The sequence below is a fragment of the Garra rufa genome, chromosome 24, assembly GCF_049309525.1.
Source record: "Garra rufa chromosome 24, GarRuf1.0, whole genome shotgun sequence".
In the NCBI taxonomy this organism is placed as follows: Eukaryota; Metazoa; Chordata; class Actinopteri; order Cypriniformes; family Cyprinidae; genus Garra; species Garra rufa.
The window spans coordinates 7,150,161-7,170,356 of NC_133384.1; the positions used below are offsets into that span (position 1 = coordinate 7,150,161).

At 39.4% G+C, this 20,196-nt stretch overlaps 1 protein-coding gene across 1 annotated transcript; it reads right to left on the reverse strand.

Annotated features, from left to right (window-relative positions):
- Positions 1-2,785: 2,785 nt before the first annotated feature.
- Positions 2,786-13,145, reverse strand: inhbaa (inhibin subunit beta Aa). The gene is made up of 2 exons (XM_073830739.1): positions 12,333-13,145; positions 2,786-5,193 (listed from the first exon to the last, which is right to left on the reverse strand). The coding sequence occupies exons 1-2, from the start codon at positions 12,733-12,735 to the stop codon at positions 4,421-4,423; spliced, it is 1,176 nt and encodes a 391-aa protein (XP_073686840.1). The 5' UTR covers positions 12,736-13,145; the 3' UTR covers positions 2,786-4,420.
- Between the last annotated feature and the right edge of the window lie 7,051 nt (positions 13,146-20,196).

Below are 20,196 nucleotides of genomic sequence, written 5' to 3' on the forward strand. Positions count from 1 at the left end.
TTTTTTAAATGACAGATCATTTCGCTAGATCAGACCCTTATTCCTTGGCTGGGATCGTGTACAGCCCTTTGAAGCTGCATTGAAACTGTAATTTAGATCTTCAACCTGCTGATCCCCATTGAAGTCCACTATATGGAGAAAAATCCCGGAATGCTTTCCTCAAAAAACAAAAAAAAAATATTTTCGACTGAAGAAAGAAAGACATTAACATTTTCTCAGAACTGCATGATATAAACTTGAATTTTAAAATAATAAAGGCGACTTTTTATCTCAACTGCAAGTTTGTATCTTGCAATTCTTTCTTTTTTCGCAATTATTTACAGTAAATCTCACAATTCTGACTTTTCTACTCGATTTGTGTGATATAATAAAAATATGCAAATTTACATCTCACAATTCAGACATTTTTTTCTTAGAACTAAGTAATATAAACTCACAATTCTGTCTTTTTTTTCTCAGAATTGCAATTTTGACTTTTTTTTTTTTTTTTCTGAGTTCTGAGTTTATATCTCACAATTATTTCATTTTCTGCCGCAGGAAAAAAACAATAATTGCTAATGTTGATTTTTTTTTTTTTTTTTTTTTTTTTGCAAATTCGGACTTTTTTTCCCCACAAAACTGCATAAACTCAAACCCCCGAATTGCGTGATATAAACTCAAAAAAAAAGGTGATTGCTCCTTTTTTTCTCACAATTCTAACGTTTTTCTCAAAATTGCAAGTTTGTATCTTGCAATTTTTACTTTTTTCTCTCACAGTTTCAAGATTAAATCTCGCTTTTTTTCTCATAATTGCATTATATAAACTTAAATAAGAAATAAAAAAGGTAACTGCAACTTTTTATCTCAGAATTCTAACTTTGTATTGCAACTGCAAATTTACATCTCACAATTCACTTTTTTTCTCAGAACTGCATGATACAAACTCCTTTTCTCAGAATTGCAGTTTTCTTCTAGTAATTGCAAGTTCACTTAACTTTTTTCCTCAGAATTGTGAGATATAAACTTGAATTGCAAGTTATGACATCCAATTCTGAGGAGTAAAAAAAACCTGATGTTTTCTTAAAATTGCGAGTTTATATCTCACAGTTGCAAGCTCACATTGCAATTCAGAGAAAAAGTCAAAAATTGTGAGATGCTAATTCACAATTGCAAGTTTACTACTAAAATGACTTTTTTCAGAATTGTGAGATATAAACTCAGAATTGCAAGTAAAAAAGTCAGAATTGTGAGATAAAAAGTCACAATTACCTTATCTTATATATTTTTTAAAATCCTGTGGTGTAAAATACTTCAATATGTTTGCGATTAAAATGAATAAATATTAAAAAAATGCATTTATTTACTGTAAATTGTAAGCTATTTAATTTTTTTAATATAAAAGTTTACCACTCTAAAGCACTGAGAAGTCAGTCTCATTCATATTGCATGTTCCATAAATCATGTGCTTTAAACTTCTTTTGAAATTCTGCCATACGTCCCCCCATGTTATTTAAAACCAGTTTGACTTTTTCCCATGGAACACAATGTCCAAACTGCTACTGTACATAGTGATAATAAGCTGTCATAAGTTCAGTTGTTGTACTTGCTTATTAAAATAAAAAAAGTTGGGAATTTGACCCAGGTTCCCTTACAAGTTTAAAAGTATCTTGCCTGAGGCACCAAGTGTGCCAAGACTGCCACTGATGCCCTCTCAACAACAATAACAAATAAAAAAAGATGCATGACGCCCAATGCTTACCTTCGCAAGCACTGCTATTTTTAAAATGTGCATTTAAAATGACCATCCTCTGGTTTGCTGGCCACAGACTCTGAGCTCCTGAATGCCATCGCTGCAGCTCTTTGATCGCACGCTGCTGAATTATTACCACTGCCACTGCTCTCTGTCATTAGCCTGAGACAGCTCTGCTTTAACCAGGAACTCTGACACACCACTTTATGTCATCTAAACTAGTACCTTTTTCATTTTAGGACAGAGGAGGTGTGTGAAACGCATCTGAAGTGTCTGCGAGGCTGTTGATGTTTTCTTGCATGCATGCGTCTTGGGGGGACACTGTGGTAATGTGTCATACACCAGTAATGGTTCATGATGGCTGGTCCACCTCCTCCACAACCACCGTGATTTAACTCAAACCTCTGCATGCAACATGCTTTATATAGACGCCATCTGGTTCTCTGTCCCGATAATCATAATTTAACATGGAAACGGTCGTCCTTTTTTCCCTCTGGTCTGGTTTTTAGATGTTTTTGAGGTGGCTGTTGGGATTAGTTTTGAAATGGAGAAGGTATGGGAACTTTTTTATTACTGTGTACATATTTGGTCATGTAAATTGTTCCCTGATTGTCAAGGCCTGTAATATTGTAGGGCTTGCGCTTTGGGTATTTTGTGCAAGAAATCACAACCGACAATTTTCTCATGTTGTAGTGTACAACCTTTTAACTTTAATGGTGAAGCAAAGGACAAAATACTGTAGAATAAATTAGATTAAAAAAAATAGCCACAAGCACATTTTTTGATTTGTACAACAAAGCAATGCAACATATTGGTATCTTGATTTCCATATATACAGAATAAAAAATATATTTTTTTATTCTTAGTCCACTTATTTCAGTGTCAATTATTTTTTTAATAACAACGAACAAACGAACAAACAAAAACAAACAAAAACATATACAACATGTCTTTCTTTATTTATATATATATATATATATATATATATATATATATATATATATATAGTTTTTTTCTGAATTTGTATTTTTCTTTTTCCATTTTAATAATGTTTTTCTTTTATGACATTTTGTACGCATTCCCATCAGGAACATAATGAAAAAAGTCCAAAATGTAACACTAAAGTTCTTTTCTTTTCTCTTTTCTTTTCCCAAATTGCTTCATTTTTTTTCAACATTGCACAGTGGTAAAATATTTCATGTTGGGAAGCGGAAATATGAACATCTGCAAAACAAAAGCAGGTTTTTTTTTTGTTTTTTTTTTTGGATCACTGCGGATCCTTTTAATATTTGGTGAGAAAAAAAATTGCAAATATCTAAATAGTTATTCATCTCCCAATTACACAAGTCATTAAATATCAATGCTGCACATTCACTTTTGTAACAACTCATAATTACAAACAAACTTTAAAAGGTTGGTTTAAGTGCTGTTTTAACCATTTAGATGGTCAGTCGCGCATGGACTGTGCAGCAGTGCAAAAGCACACACAGGAGTGAGCCGCGGTGGGACATTGAGAAACGGTTTTAAAGGTCTTTCGGTTTGCTAACCTGGACATCTTTGTAGGGAGAACAAAGCAACCTTCTGAAAGACATATTGGTATCTTCGGAACAAGCGTTCGGAGACAGCCTAATATGGTAGGCAACGCTAACCTAAATTCTTTGGTGTTGAGTAAAAAACCAAAACACTATTTTGTAAAATGCATGTGTATACATGGTCCTCTGATGTAGTGCTAGTCATCTCGGCCTTCCCCCCGAACCTCCCTGTTTATTTTTAACAATCTCATTTGTTAGAGTCATGCTATGTAGGTACGTCTGTTCTGAAGTGCTTCTAGTCTTTCTCTATAAACATATTTGTATATGTGGCTACGCTGATCGAAATGTTGATATAGTGCAAAACTGTAAACGTTTTAACGTCTCATTTTTAAGATAACAAGAAATGTACAGAAACCAAAACAAAAATAATAACATTATTAACAATAGTCAGAATAATTAGAATAATAATATAGAGAAATGTTTGGTTCCAGCAGCCCGTCAAACTTCTTTCAAGTATCTCTCAACAACACACACGAACAGACATGCACACAAACGTACACGAATACTCCCGTAGGCACACTGTACATACACGCACTTTTGTACACGGACACACGACGAACACATACGTACAAGGTATAAAAAAGTCAACAGACGTCAACTTTTTTTTAGTTTGTAAAGGTAAATAGTTAAGAAACAAAACAACACCTTGATGAAAAATATATCATAATACTTGACAAGTTGCATAGTTTTGAGATTTTCTTTTTCAGGCACCTCATCTACGTCATCTCTCTTCCCGCAGTGCACGTCTGCGCTGCAAAGTAGGCCGCATAAATACTCTCTGACCTTGCTCCCTTTGCTTTGTAACAAAAATATATTATATTTCTTTTCTCTTTTGAAAGTGCCACAGAGATTACTCTGAGTTACAGATACCCATTGGAACGTGATACCCATTGGATTCTAGAAGACCACGCACAAGTGGTCGAGAGAAAGAGAGGCCTGTCTACGTGAGAGTTTGTCTTGAGGCAGTGAGATAAAGATAGAGGAGCTCTCCTCTCCTCTCTCTACATCTCTTCTTTTTCATTCGTTTTGGGACCGCAGTTCTTGCCCCTACCACCCAACCTTGTCCTCCCCTCCTACCCCTCCTCTTCCCGCGGCGGCCTTACGAGCAGCCGCATTCTTCTACAATCATGTTCTGGATGTCCTTTTTGACAATTTTCTGCTCCTCGTTGTAGTAGAGCATGGACATGGCTCGCAGGCGAGTCGGCACGCAACAGGACTTGATGTTGGTGAACGGGCTGTACCCTCGCATGCGGTAGTGGTTGATGACCGTGGAGTGGAAGGACAGCGAGTTGCCGGTGATGCTGGCAACATGGCTGGGACAGTCGCCCTCACAGTAGTTGGCGTGATACCCAGAGGGAGCGATGATCCAGTCGTTCCAGCCGATGTCCTTGAAGTTTACGTAAAACTGGCGCTTGCAGCAGACGCGTACCTTGCCGTCGCACTCCAGGCCTCTTTTGCGACGTCTCCTCAGGGACAGGTCGTCCATCTGTCGCACCACGGCCATGAGGAACGGCCGGTGAGATTGCTCGCGTTCGCCGCCTCCCGGAGTCACCAGCACCGGTGTAGCCCGGGCGTCGGCGCACAGCGGGCAGGAGACGCGCAGACTCAGCGTGCTCCCTCCGTTCTGCAACAACGACTGCACGCTGGCCGAAACAGGAAACGTATGCCAGCCGCTGCGCCGCGTGTCCACGGATTTCTCCGCCAGAACCTTCTCTCCTGTACCCTGCTGCAGGAGCAGCCGGATGCTGACGTTAGCGCGGGTGCGGTTGCCCTTTGGCAGTCGAAGAAAGAGCCAGACGTTGGCTTGCTCCACTAGAGACATCTCACCGCCTTCCTTGGAGATGAGAAAGTTGACAAAACCTGGAGCCTCACCTGTGGGACAGGAAGAGAAAGAAACATAAGAGATTAGTCAAATGAGCTGATCTTTTGTTATTGTACTTGTATTTCACTTTAGCCTGAGGCTCTGCTTGACTTTGGAGACGGTGTGCCAGCCACATCAGAGCTGACACTGGGAGTGGTGGCATCACTGTAACTCTGTGCCAACAGCGACCAGTTTTTCAAGGTAAAACAAAACAATCGACTTCTGTTTCGTGCGACTATTAATAAATGGCATAGATGTATGCAGCCGTGCATCCTTTTCCTGCACGTCAAGTCAGTGAATCAGCTGTTCCCACACACACACTCGCAAACAAACACTCCCACGCGGTTCTTCCTGCACCACCTTGGAATTGAAATAATTGAGGGTTTTAAACCAACTTCATCACCTCTCCTGGTCGTTAACTGAGCAATTAAGAGTCTGCTGGCCTGGAACAAAGTTTTGCTGAATGTAGTGTAACACATAATGGCCATGACAGCATACAGCGTGCAGCTGGAAGCAGTGATGTGGCATGTGGCTCGCTGTCTCACTGGATTGTAAAAGACTGCTCCCTTTGGCTTTGATTCCCACCGTGTTATAGACAGAGGCAAGGCCTCTGGAAAATCTCAGTTCACGGATCATTTGGGTACTTCTAAACAAATCCTCTCCATTTACTGACTCAACCCGTTTTTAAGCCACTAAACCTTTGTTGGGGCATTATTTCTGGCTGGTCTAGCTGACTGTTGCTTACTTGCACTGTAGCTGAGTTCTCGTTAAACCGGCCACCTTGTCAAATCCTGTATGTCACGGCTACCAGAAAAGAAGTATTAAGCAAGTAATATTGCACAAATACTAACCTACAGCTACAAGTGTGTATGTGTGCGAGAGCGTATTTAAGCATCCCTGGCCCAAACCCATCTGTCCAAACACAGGCGAGCTTCACAAATGCGGTCTCAAAATAATGGGCTTTATTCCAGTAGTGGCTAACGCATTGTTTCCCTTTTAATCTGCACCCAGTGAAAGAATCGGGTATCGTTAGCATTCGCTAAGCTGGGTAAACCCTTCAACTGCCCCTCCAGAGCAGAGGCCCAGGCCCAAAGAAGAAAGATCACCACTGGAGCTTTGCAACTCCGCATGCTTCTGAATATATTTGTTGGAGAGCAAAGAGAAATTTTGAAATTTGAAGAGAAAGACTAAAGAGCCACGCGGTAATCCCTCAACAATAAACACCAATTTAACCGCAAGGGCAGAGTTTGCACAGCTGTCCTGCACACAAAGATGGAGAATAACATTTACACATTCCTCCCCTCCCCCTTTCCATGTCTTCAAAAGGGTCGGGTGGCTAAAGTATAGAATCACCTGGGAACTTAAGTGTGTTTGTGGGGGGGACCGGGGGATGTCCACTCCTCTTTAAACATGGCTTTAGTTAATGTGTTCTATAATCCCCTTTTCTATCTGGTTTACCTTAGGGGGAATCAGCCTCTTTCATCTCCTTGTTGGCCTCCTGTCATATTGTATGGCTCGCAATGCCCCAGTGCTTGAAGCTCAAAGAATGCTTTTGCAGTCCGCAACCTGAAAGGTTGTTGAAACACGCCTCTTTCGATGGCGTTTGTTTGTACTCTTCCTGGTTAACTGTTATGTGAATGCGCTATTTATCTTTGGCTAATTTGTTGACAATGCTGATTAAAGGCAACAGTTTTTTTTCGCGCAGATCACACATGCCAGTTCAAAGAGCATAGCGCTAACAGGTGCTTAATGGATCAAGTGGAACGTAGCATTCGTTCATATACCATATTGTCTAGGTCTTGCTGACAGCTTGGCTAGTGCTCACATTAAACGCCAGAAGGGAAAGAGGCTAGGTGCTAACATGAGAACACTTCCTGGATCCCTTCAGGAATTAAAGATCCTTGACCGATTTTTTTTCTTTGACCCAACAAGATATTAAATTAGAAATAAAAGTCTGAGGGTGGAAATGTGACTCTTTTAATGGCGTGTGGGAGTGAATGATTTGAGTTCCTCGCCTATTATGCAACATATTTCAAACACAGTCCCGTCAGCAGCGAGGATGGATTTCACAGACTAAACTTGCGCTACAGCGAACTGTGAGCTGTAGTATCACGTGATATTCATATATTTCAAACAACAATCAGTTATCTTCTAGATAACTATCGCTTGCTACCATAATGCATTTAAAGCAGATCCAAATCAGATGAGCTGCGAATGCAGCTGAGGTATTCCAAGAGAAAATATACAACAGAGACCTACACTGCAATCATAAAACATCCTTTGACATTATAATGTCACTAAACAGACCAGAAAACCACTAGAATTCCTTTGAGTGCACAGCATGTTGCTGCAACAGCATTCATGGCCTTTTCTACATCCTATCATGAGAAGCAAACAAACAAAAAGTGCAATTAAACCTTATTTCCCAACCATAACACTGTAGAGTCTTGTATACATTCTCCGTCGAGTGTCACTAACACCGGCGAGCTGTTTCACGATACCACACCTTGCGCCTTAAAGGCCAAGCATGCTTGTTATGCTCTTCCCCAAACGGACTTCCTCCCTCTTTATCTGGTCCTCATCACCCACAGGCATTTCAGGCACCAACAGTGGGCCTGATTTACTGCCCCCATCTCAGTCAGGCACCCCATCCTGCGGCGAAGAATCACCAGCCTCAGCCAGCCCCTGCAGGCCAGCGCAGCTCCCAGGGAACCAAGAGGGTAACGAGGAGAGTTATTGCTGCCTCCCCCCTGCTAACCTTTGGTAAGAATCCGCAGAGCATGGCTCAAGGCCATGCTGAATAACTGAAGGACGGGCACTTTCAAGACAAAACGTGGAGGACAATCTATACAGATGACTGCAGTTCATATTTTACTTATTTATCTGATTGATTTTTCAGGATTCAAGGTTGGATGTAGGTTTGAGATGCTTGCTACTCTTCTACCAAGCCCACATCTGCAAGTAATAACCCACTCTCACGAACAGGTTTGGATGATGCATCAGCTGTCAAAGTAATAAATGAGCATAGTTGGCATGATGCTGCTGCATCCCTTCTTCACTACACTACTCTACCTTGAAGCCAAGAAAGCTTTAAGTAGCATATTACAAAATGTCATGAGCAGCGACGTATCCTGCAACCTGAGAAACCTTTTTGACCACACTAATGCTAAGGGATCCACGGCTAACAAGGAGGCTTTCTAATGTGGTCCTCGAATCTGGATTGTGTTTAAAGGAGATACTTTGCAGCTTTGTAATATGCAAGGTTTGGCAAGCTGGCAGCGTAGCCCCAAAATAAGACAAAGATTCTACGGAATTAGCCTACTTTATTTCCATTGCCTTCAAAATGCAATTCTTAGTATTATTTAAATTTAAGCAAGTCAGCTTCTCTTTTCTGCAAATGAATCAGTATTTGATCTAGGAAAAATAACTGCTTGCGCATGAACAATTGGGACATCTTCTTTCCTTTGCTGTAACTGTTACTGAAGGGAGTGATTATAGGGTTTTCCCTGTGATAAATTACTTTGCAAGTAGGAGGAGATCAAAATGAGGAAACAAAGTAAATATTGAGTCATTGTTTCAGAACATGTCAAGCTTTGCATATGCAACCTGCACGCCTGAATGACATCAGAAAGGCCAAACGCTGAACGCCCACACACATGCACTGCATGCACAGTGATATCATCGAGGTGCCTTCTGTTTGAAGATTTTGCACATGGTTTTAGTGGAATTCAATGAGTAAAAGTCTGTAGAAGTCTGTGCATTTGTTAAATCATTATCTTTGGTTTGGAAGCATCTTGCAACTTTTGATGGAAATTAAACTTTTGCAGAAAGTTTGGCCAAATTTTATTTTTTGAATGACCTCTGGTGCACTCTAAGGTTGCTTTAAAAAGCAATTCCTAGTCTTTTTATTACTTCAAATTGCTGTTAATTTTTACCCTCTGCTACTGCCTGAAAGTCTGCAGACTGAAGTTATTCATTATTTGCAGTCATGCTAACACACACAAGCACTGATTGCACATGCCTTCAGGCTACACACTTAAATTGAGAGTAATCAGTCTTACCATGTAGCGCTCATTCAGCCCGAATGCTGTATATTAAAGATAATGGTTTAAACAAGTATGTCCTACAATAAAAGTGGTATGCCTGAGGTTCTGCAGTCCTTGTGTCTGTCAACTGATATCTTCATCAAGGTGATTTCTGAAGCTAATCAGCACGTAATTTAAGAGGGCAACAGTCATTTACAAAGAAAACTGAGAAGTATAAACTAACAACTTGAATTCTATTTAACCTTCTGAAGAAGCAGTTTATTATTATTGAAAAAAATATTAGTCTGTATGTGACCCTGGACCACAAAACCAGTTGTATATTTGTAGCAATAGCTAAAGTTACATTGTATGGGTCAAAATGATCAATTTTTCTTTTATGCCAAAAATCATTAGGATATTAAGTAAAGATCATGTTCCATTAAGCTATTTTGTAAATTTCCTACTGTAAATATATCAAAACGTAATTTTTGATTAGTAATATGCTTTGCATATTATTTTGCACCCTCAGATTCCAGATTTTCAAATAGTTGTGTTTATCATTTTTAAATATTGTCCTATCATTACAAACCATACATCAATGGAAAACTTATTTATTCAGCTTTCAGAAAAAATAGGCTATACTTAATAGATTTCGAAGATATGTGTATGTCTACCTGTATGTGTGGCAATTATAAAGATGATTTTTGGACCAGTTTCCAGACAGTGTATGCAGAAGTCCAAGACTTACATCATACACATAATTACAGTTGTCTAAACAACCCACTTAACACAACATTAGAGTGATGCAGTGCTGCAACATGTGTCTTAAAAATCAAACCAGTATGAAATAAGCACCGTGCATAACTATGCATTACAGCATTTAGAAAATCAATCTAATTACAGTTATGCCTCTGCTTGTGATGCCAAAGCCAAAAAAATATTACCTGGTGCCACATTGCAGACTAAATTATGCTTGTATACCAACTAGCAGCCTCGGTTAATTTTTCTAAAGGCCGCAAAATGTTTAAATCATATAATTTATATTGTTGTTAATTTTATTTGCCAGAGTCTGCAAGCAAGCTCAACTGCATTCCCCCTTGTGGTGGATTTGGAGAACAGCTCTGTTTTGAATACTTTTGGAAACAGCTGGGATGCAGCTGAACGCGGCATTTCACGCCAGACTCGAGAATGGAAATCGCGCGGGAATCCTCAAGAGGTACGAGCTCGAGTACGAAAACAGTTATCGCGAGGTTTCTGTATGGTGACAGTGCGATGGTTTGACGGATGGAGATGATGGATGTTTTTAGGCTTACGATTGCCCTTCATTTGTAACAAAAGCCCGTAAGTATACGTAAGGGGAGAAGACGTATGTATTTAGGTTCGGCTAGGACTGATTATGAATCGTGTTTGTGAAAACTTATCATCTTACAGAATGTATTGCAGTCTCTCAACACTACACCCACAGCTTAGTATAACAACATGACTTATTTTGTACTTTTACAGCCTTGTATTTAGTTTAATTCGCTTTTTATGATCAGAATTATGAGGTAAACATTATATTTCTTATTATGTGATTTTCTTTAGTGTGTTTGAAATGCCAAAGATAAGTAATGGAACAGGACAAACATTGAAAAGTGATTTCTCCTCACAGAAACTGAGCTATGATGTGTCCATGTGTTTGGTTTGTGCCAATACTGGTCAGCAGTTTGATATTTTGCATTGTGAGCAGTTGAATGAGAGCTTGTAGTCCTGATTTCTTAAGTCTATCTTCCTCTAGTCAATACATCAAATACTGAAAACCAGTAGATGTGTTAGACATTGAGGGAATGAATACACTAACAATCCACGTGGTAAAAGTTTGATATAGATTTGATTATGAACAGATTTCGCTCTGTGCCTCATAACTGGGTTTTTGTCATCACTTAAGCATGAACTGAATTTGTTTTGTAATGTGACGAGCTGTAGTCTGGCACCAAAACATTATCAGGGAATGGTTCTCATAAACAAGGTTCTCACGGTCATGAAAAACCTGGAATTATCAGTGCATTTTAAATTTCCAGATGTGCTAAGAAAGATCTGATCCTGTCATGGAACTTTGTGTATTGAATGTAAAATATCTAAATTCTCTTTGTGTCTTTATGAAATGATTTTGAAAAACATGTTTGCCGTAGTTATGAATGACTCAGAGAGGGGGGGGGGGAGTTGTGTGGTAAAAAGTGGGTAACCCTGCATATTGTATATTTTAAGAGTTTCAGCGAGTGGATTATTTCATGTGACATCTTGTCTTTAAGGATTTATTTCTTACTCCAGTTTACATCATGTCTCTTGTATACTTATTGTTTTATCTTAAAAATGCATAATTCATTTTTATAGCTATAATGTCATTTTTAATAATCATTCCCTCCACAAGGCCGCAGTGTTACAGTCTCAGCTCCCTAAAATCATGAAACATTCATCTTTCAGACAGGCAATCCAATTGCTCTGTTTGCTGCTTTTTAGGTCTGACACATCTGTTGAGAGCTCCTGCAGCACGCCGCGGCTCTGTGTCACTCATGACCCGTTTGAGCTGCATGACTCAGAGAAGAACCCAATCTCTCCTCACATCATGGGCTTGACAGCACCTTTGAACAGCTCTCGCTGCTGCCGACAATGCTCTTTCAACTGCCTTTGAAACCCGACACAAAGGCAGTAACTGAACAGCCTTCTTTTCCCTCCTATAATATGGAGAAGTTCTTTTTTTATTCCGATGCGTTATGATTTTTTTTTTAACTCTCTTCAGTTATAGGGAAGCTACACAGGAGGCTGTCAGTCCCCAAGGAAGTGCTCCAGTGCAGAGCTTACGGCTAGAAGCCTGGGGGGCCCTCGCAGATAATTACCGATTCTCTAAACCAGCAGGAGGTTTGCAGGAACCTCGAGAGGGGGGAGTGAATTGCCGCAGCGTATTTCTAACTGCTCTGACTTTGTGCGGTGGCAACAGGTTTCCCTGAACTCTTCAGAGTTAAGTTGAAGCGCTTTGTAAACCCACCTCTCCGGTTTCATCCCACGAGGGAAGACCGAACGATTTACTTTAAAGTATTTAAGGACTAAGATCACCCTCTAGACGTTTGTCAGAAATTTGGACTCACCGGCTTCGGCAAAAGTGATGATCTCCGTCTGTTCCGCCTGTTCGGTGTCCGGACGGCTGCTGGCCTCGTCCTCAATCAGGACACTGCCGTCCTTGGCCACCCGTCCCACGTGTACCTTGCGAATGGCATTGAGGAGCGCAGCTCGAGGCACCGGGTGTGTGATGTTGGGGCGCTCTTGCAGGTGCAGCATGTTAAGTATGTGTCTCTTCACCGCCTCGACCACGTCTTGCTGGGCTCCCTCGTCCTCACCCTCACCTTTTCGAAGCCTCGCCAGGGCACAGGACGGACAGTCCGTGGCTGCCTGTTCGGACGTTGCCAGGCTCCCTTTGGTGACCATGGCACTGAGGGAGCAGGTCTGGATGAGCAGCAGGAAGATCCCGCTCAGAACAGGGAGAGGGGACATCCTTAAATGAGAGGTGTCAGTCGCTGAAAACAGAAATGGAAAAACTTACTATAAAAGTTCCTTTCAAAGTAAGAGAAGAATCCGTCCGGTCGCTGAGAGCTGGGAGCAAAGTCTGTCTGCCTGTGGATGAGCTCAAAGATTTGAGAGGAGCAAAAAAGTAAGAGCTAAAGTACTAGAGGAAAACAAAAAGTGACAAAGTGTAATCCTTGCTGGTAAGTTGTGAGAAGAGATGCTGGTTGGAAAGCAGGAGTAGTTCTGTCCCTCTCCAGGTCCTTGGGAAGTTTGTATGGGATGGGCAGTCGGCTTCTGGATGTGCCCCAGGGAAGCAGTGCGCTCGTAAGAGGTCTGGGACTGCTCACTGTGCAGGAGTTGAATGGTTTTGTTGAAGTGGGCTGGACTCTCTCGCTGGCTCTTGCTCCCCTGTCTCTCTGTTTCTACTTCTTCTCCTCTCTCTTACACAGTAATTATACTTCCCTCCCTCCCTCCCCTCTTCCTTGCTCCCTCCCTCTCTTTACGTTTCCTATTTATTTATTTTTCTAATTGTTCTATTTGTAGGGCTGAGCAACTTTCCCTCTGCAGGGTTTACGGAGCACGTAGTGGAATTTGCTTGACAGACATGACAAGTCATTAAATGCAGAGTGTCTAAGTTTTCACAGTCTTGCTCTTCTTAAATGTAAGACACTGCTGTATTAAGAAGTGAGTTATTACAGTAGTACTTGAGAGTTTTGCGGTGGCATAGCAGTTTCTCATAAATGTATTAGCCAATTCTGGTTAACTGCAGATTACGAGTAGTAATTTTTCAGAGAACCTCATTTTTCTTCCCATTGAAACAGTTCCCTTATTCTCTGAGAGAGAACATCTTGACGTCACTTTGAAGCAGCGCGCGTTAAGTATTCCACGCTTCCCTTTACTGCTGCGACACATGTTGCGCGCAGATTCACTAGGAAGTGCCCGGAAGGCTAACTTCCTGTTTAATTGGCCGAGGACAGATGTCTGGGATTCTCAGTGAGACAGCCAGCTGGGTTGTGACATCATCAAAGGCTGAGTCGAGGGCATGTGTGGGTCTTTCGTCTGCATATCAGCCAAAACATGCATGAGGGATCCCGCAGTCATACGAGTCAGTCATGATGTGCCGTGGGTTACGTAGACGTTTTTACCATAGAAGACGTGGTGATGTACTTATTGGGATTACTCAAAGTTCTGATTCAGGAGACCCCCCCCCCCCCCCTTCCTCAATGATGCTGCTAGACAGTGTCTAAAGTCTGTCTTGAAAGAGTCAGCTTTTGGTTTTGCAATATAAGAACTTCTGGGGCAAACATTTTGTAGTTAAGCGTAGTGAATCAAGGGTTCTATTAGTCTTTAGTAGTGTTTATTAATTACATTTTTTTTTCATCCTAGTTATGTGATATGGTTTTATTAATCAGCAATATTTTAGTAAATATTATTAACATAGTTATTGATTTGTATGCCATATTTGTGTGTACTTTTGAATGTAACTTGATTTGTAATGTATAACAGGTTATAATATTCTTTCCTCTCTATCACATTTGTAGCACTTTTTACATTTGACATATCACAGTAAGGATTCCCTCTTGTGGTGAAACTTGCTCATTGCAGTGAGTCAAGAATTGCTGTTTTTTTTCCCCTTGTGGAATACAGGACTACACTCTTAAAAATAAAGGTGCTTTAAAAGGTTCTTCACAGCGATGCCATTCAAATCTTACCTTTTTATAATCTGAAGAACCTTCTTTCACCACAAAGAACCTTTTGTGAAACAAAGTTTCTTCAGATGTTTAAAGGTTTTTCTATGGCATCGTGAAGCACCTTTATTTTTTAAAGGTGTAAGAACTGATTCACATTGTTTAATATAGCAGGTTTGATTAATACAGTCTCTCTCTTTTATTTTTTTTGGTGACTTCTCAATTAATAAACAATTGACATTTGACTCCAAAGATCCTTAAAATCATCTTGCTGATGATACCATGAATGAATTAATATTTGCCTTGGTTTGAAGTTTGAAGAGATATTCCACTCTTCGTTTCTAGAAATTTTAGACCCTTTAATATCTACCTGCACTCTTAAAAATAAAGGTGCTTTGCGATGCCATATAGAAGAACCTTTTTTTTTTCTAAATGGTTCCATAAAGCAGTGTTTCTCAACTCCAGTCCTCGGGACCCACTGCTCTGCACATTTTGTATGTTTCTGAGTCTGACACACTCAGTTCAGTTCATGAATATTTCTACTAATGAGCTGATGATCAAAATCAGGTGCCTTAAATGAGGAAGACATACAAAATGTGCAGAGCAGTGGGTCCCGAGGACTGGAGTTGAGAAACACTGCCATAAAGAACCTTTAACTTCTGAAGAACCTTTCTGTTTCACAAAAGGTTCTTTGTGGTGAAAGAAGGTTTTTCAGATTATAAAAAGGTAAGAAAGAGATGGTTCTTTAAAGAACCTTTGACTGAATGGTTTCTTGTGGAACCAAAAATGGTTCTTCTACGGCAGGTATCATCAAATCTGGACCTCGAGATCCATTTTCCTGCAGAGTTTAGCTCTTACCCTAATCAAACACACCTGAGCATGCTAATCAAGGTCTTCAGGATCATTAGAGAATAACAGGTAGGTGAGTGTGATCAGGGTTGGAGCTAAACTCTGCAGCGCATTGGACCTCCAGGGTAAGATTTGGGGAACCCTGTTCTACGGCATCACTAGAAGTACCTTTATTTTTAAGAGTGTGCTCGAAAAATCTAGATTGAATGATTCTAAATATGATTGTTTTGTTGTTGTTAATACTGTTTTCTCCTTCACATGGTTTAGACTGAAACCTGTGCACAAGTGGAAATGAGAATTAAAGGGTTAAATCATAATAATCACGGCTTGTGTTGTGATGACAGAAAAGAGGAAATCTGGAAGTCACTGCTGTGTAATACCATAAAATCATGACTGCACTGAATTCTCACACGGTGCTTGCAAAATCTGACATTGTGTTTTTTGCGGCCTGAGGAGGCCAAAATTATCAGTTGTTGTAATGACTTTTGGTTTTTTGAAATGGTTGGAATTTCAGCGAGTTATTCACATAGAGAATGGAGAGCGGAAACAGAAACTTCTCTTTCTTCAGGCGCTGAATGTTTGTGTGGAGACTAGCTTTTTATTAGGGTTGTTAAAATGAGCCATTGCAGTCTCTGCCTCATACCTGAGACAGGAGAGCTGTTACTACTTTAGTACAGCACTTCACAAGCTTGCAATGACATGGTGTATTACCTTGTATCACACGACAATAAATACCCAGAACTTACTGACTTGTTGAATATACAAAGAAGGGGATAAAGATATCAGTGACAATTCTCCAAACATTACAAGTCATGCATTCCCACATAGTCCTAAGCGAAGTTATTGTAGCAATTTCATTTTGTAGGTCCCGTCTAAGGAAACGTTTCTTAACTTTAACTAAATGCCTCGCGGCGGGACAGTCTGGATGATTTGGGCCGCCAGTAGGTGATGGATTGCCTTCCTCCACCTCTGTCTTCTCATCAGGGGACACATAACAGAGAGAGGGATGAGAGTCTGGTGACACGGCGGTTACACGATTCCTCACCGTCACGGCAGGGAGACAACGTCCCATTAAAACGTGAATGGAGAACAGGCAGAGGAAGGAGCAGGGAAAATGTATTTTCAACCCTAGAGAAAGCGATGGAGTGCAAGAGTAAATCTTTCTCCAGATGTGTGTGTCTCCAGGATTCAAAACTTTCTATCGCACACTGTTTCTCTTGCTGTCTATCCCTTCCAGGATTTGGGGTTGGAGAGAGGCTGTAGGTCAGGCTGTCTGGGCCGCGCGCTATCTGAAACCGGAATCGACTTTGCCTCCCTTTATGAGTTTCATTGGAGACCACGGGGAAAATCCCCAAGTCGTGAGGTCAGATAGGCTCACGGCGATTGCCCTAGCGTCTCTGCTGTTGGAGAAGTGCGAAGATGGGAAACGAGAGCCAAAACATTCCCGCGCAATCTGCGTAACCATTGCATTCGTCATGCTTATTATGCTGCATTCTCTCATGTGGCCTATACTTGGTATATCAGCCTATACTTTACTTGGATGCACATGGCCCAATCTTCTGAATGCATTAATTAATCAGAGTAAATCAAATGCCATTATTACAGGTGAAGGGTGTAATTGAATTGCTACTAGCATGACCAAAGAGAATTTAGTCACACTTTATTTTGAGGTCCAGTTCTCGCTAATAACAAACCATTAACTACTGCTTTTGCCTCCGTAAACTCCTAATTTGCTGCTTATTAATAGTTAGTAATGTACACTCTTAAAAATGAAGGTGCTTTAAAAGGTGCCATAGAAGAACTATTTTTGGTTCCACAAAGAACCATTCAGTCAAAGGTTCTTTAAAGAACCATCTCTGTCTTACCTTTTTATAATCTGAAGAACCTTATTTTGCCACAAAGAACCTTTTGTGTAACAAAAAGGTTCTTTATGGGACCATTAAGACAAAACGGGTTTTCCTTACATCTGCCATTGGTTGGCCAGATATATATATAAAGCCCCACAGTATTGGTTAAACAAATCACCTTAAGACCCAAGATGATCATGTTATTGCCAGTAAAACTGTCATCAGTCTAATTTTTAAATATTTCTTGTGCATGGTTCAAAAAAAGGTTTGTTTTCCTAATCCTTAATCAGAATATAATTATATTTCTGATGTTATCAATCCCTCATGTATTTCAACACCTCCAAGTACTTGCCATATATTTGTTTTTTACTTAAAGTTTTGTTTTTATGGCAGACAGTTTCTGCTACATGAATAATAAAAAAGGAGGCATTTGCAACTTTTTCTGAGTTTACATCTCAGTTTTTTCCCGCAATTCTGATTTTGTAACATGCAATTGTGAGTTTTTATTTTGCATTTCTGAGAAAAAAGTCACAATTACCTTTTTTTTAATTTTTTTTTATTCAGTGGCAGAAAACAAGATTTATATTAAATGGTTTATATCATGCAGTTCTGAATTGTAAGATGCAATTGCAAGATTTAATCATGCACTTCTGAAAAAAAGACAGAATTGTGAAATAAAGACTGACAGTTGTGAGGAAAAAAGTCACAATTACTTTTTAAAAATATTTTATATAGTGGCAGTAACAGGATGTAACACAAATGAGTTTCAATTTTGACTTTGTAAGATGCAATTTCAAGTTTTTATCATGCAGTTCTGAGAAAAAAAAATTGAATTGCAAAATGGAAAAAAACTCAATTGTGACAATCTCTAAATTAGCTTTTTTTTATTTTGTAACTCACGAATGTACATTTTTATTGTGAGGGGGCTAAAAGTTAGAATTGTGACAAAGTCGAAATTATGTTTTTTTTTTTTATTCAGTGGCAGAAACAAGATGTAACAAATGATATTGTATATCATGCATTTCTGAATTTGTAACTCACAATTGCCATTTTTTTTTTAATCATGCAATTCTGATTAAATTTGCAAAATGGAAAAAAGTCTGATTTTTGAGAAGTCGCAATTACTTTTTTTTATTTATTTTTTTTTTTTTATTGAGTTGCAGAAACAAGCTGTAACACACAATTAAGAGTTTGTCCCACAGTTCTGACTTGGTAAATCACAATTGCAAGTTTTATCATGCAATTCTGAGAAAAAAAGCCAGAATTGTGTAATGAAAACTCGCAGTTGTAATTTTTCGCAATTCTGATTTGCAATTGTGAGTTTTAATTATGCAATTATAAAAAAATAAATAAAAAAACAGAATTGTGAGAAGTCTCAATTACCTTGTTACCTTATGTTTTATTCAGAAGCAGAAACAAGGTTCAGACTTTGTAACACATAATTGCACATTTTTATAATAATTTTTTGGGGGAAAAAGTTTGCTAGGAAATTGCCAGGAAAAAGTCAGAATTGTGACAAGTCGCAATTACCTTTTTTATTTTTTATTCAGTGGCAGAAACAAGATGTAACACAAATGGTTTATATCATGCAATTCTGACTTTGTTACGTGCAATTGCAAGATTTTTTGTGAGATTAAAAAGTCCCAATGACCTTTTTTATTTTTATTTAGTGGCAGAAACAGGATGTAACACAAATGCGTTTATATCGTGCAATTTTGACTTTGTAACATGCAATTTCGAGTTTTTATCATGCAGTTCTGAGAAAAAAAAATTGAATTGCAAAATGGAAAAAAATCTGAGTTTTTCACACAGTTCTGACTTTGTAACTTACAAATGCAAATTTTTATCATCCAATTCTGAGAAAAAGTCAGAACTGTGAAATAGAAAGTCAGTTGCGATAGAAAAAGTTGCGATTTTTTTTATTCAGTGGCGAAAACAAGACGTATCACTTAAATAAGTTAATATCATGCAATTGCAAGTTTTTATGCAGTTCTGAGAAAAAAAAATGTGACAAGTTGAAAGTACCTTTTTTTTATTCAGTGGTAGAAACAATCATGCATTTCTGAATTTGTAACTCACAATTGTGAGTTTTTAATCATGCAATTCTGAGAAAAAAGTTGCAATTACCTTTTGTGAGTGAAAAACAACAAGCCTCCAGATGCTTCACTGAGAACCAAGTCACATTAAGGAAGTAAATTAGGTTGTGAATGCCGTTTCATATTGTCTTTAGCCTTCTTTGATTTATTCATAGGGAATAAACCATTCTGCGCCCTAACCACCCTTGGCTCCTTCATTCCGGATGAAGGCCGCGGCCTTGGCGAGATCCACAGCTCTGCCGTTTAAGGATAACAGCTGTCGTAGACTTTAGCTGAACCTTGGAAGTGAATGTGGAAAACGATAAGCATTCTGGTATGTAATATTTACTTTTACTGTGGGAAGAGGTGTTTTGAGGTGTCTTTTTTTTCAAGATTAGAGCTATACATGATACAGCTATCAAGCCAACATCTCCAAAATGTTATTACATCAGATGCACCAGGCTGATTCTGTATGCTAGAAGCATCTGTGAACCATCAGCGATAATATAATAGAATATCTGATGGCTTTGTGAAGCATTGCATAATAGCTAACTTCAGTGGGAATGTAACTCGCACAGTGCGTGCATTACGTACGTCAAGCTCCTTATATTCAGCCATGGCAGAATCTCCCACTGTTCTTTATTGCAACAGTATATTTAAGCCTCTTGGGTGTTCTGGTTGTTTTATATGCAAACAAGACTTTATTAATGTATGTTGGCTATGCAGTCATTCGTCAAGCACTCCACAACCCACCTGACCTGGAACGACATTTGTATTCTCAACAGCCCAGAGTGTTTTGAAATGTAGAGCTTTGTCTAATGCGAATCTGGCTTTCTTCATCGGCAGCTTTTCAAGTTGGACCAACCCAACCAAGCCGAAAAACATCTTTATTAATAACACGCTATGTATATCTGCTGGACCAGTTGTCTTTGGTAGGTTTGTGCAGTGTTTTAGTTGATGTGCTGGATGACATAGAAGGCCAAAAGGAAA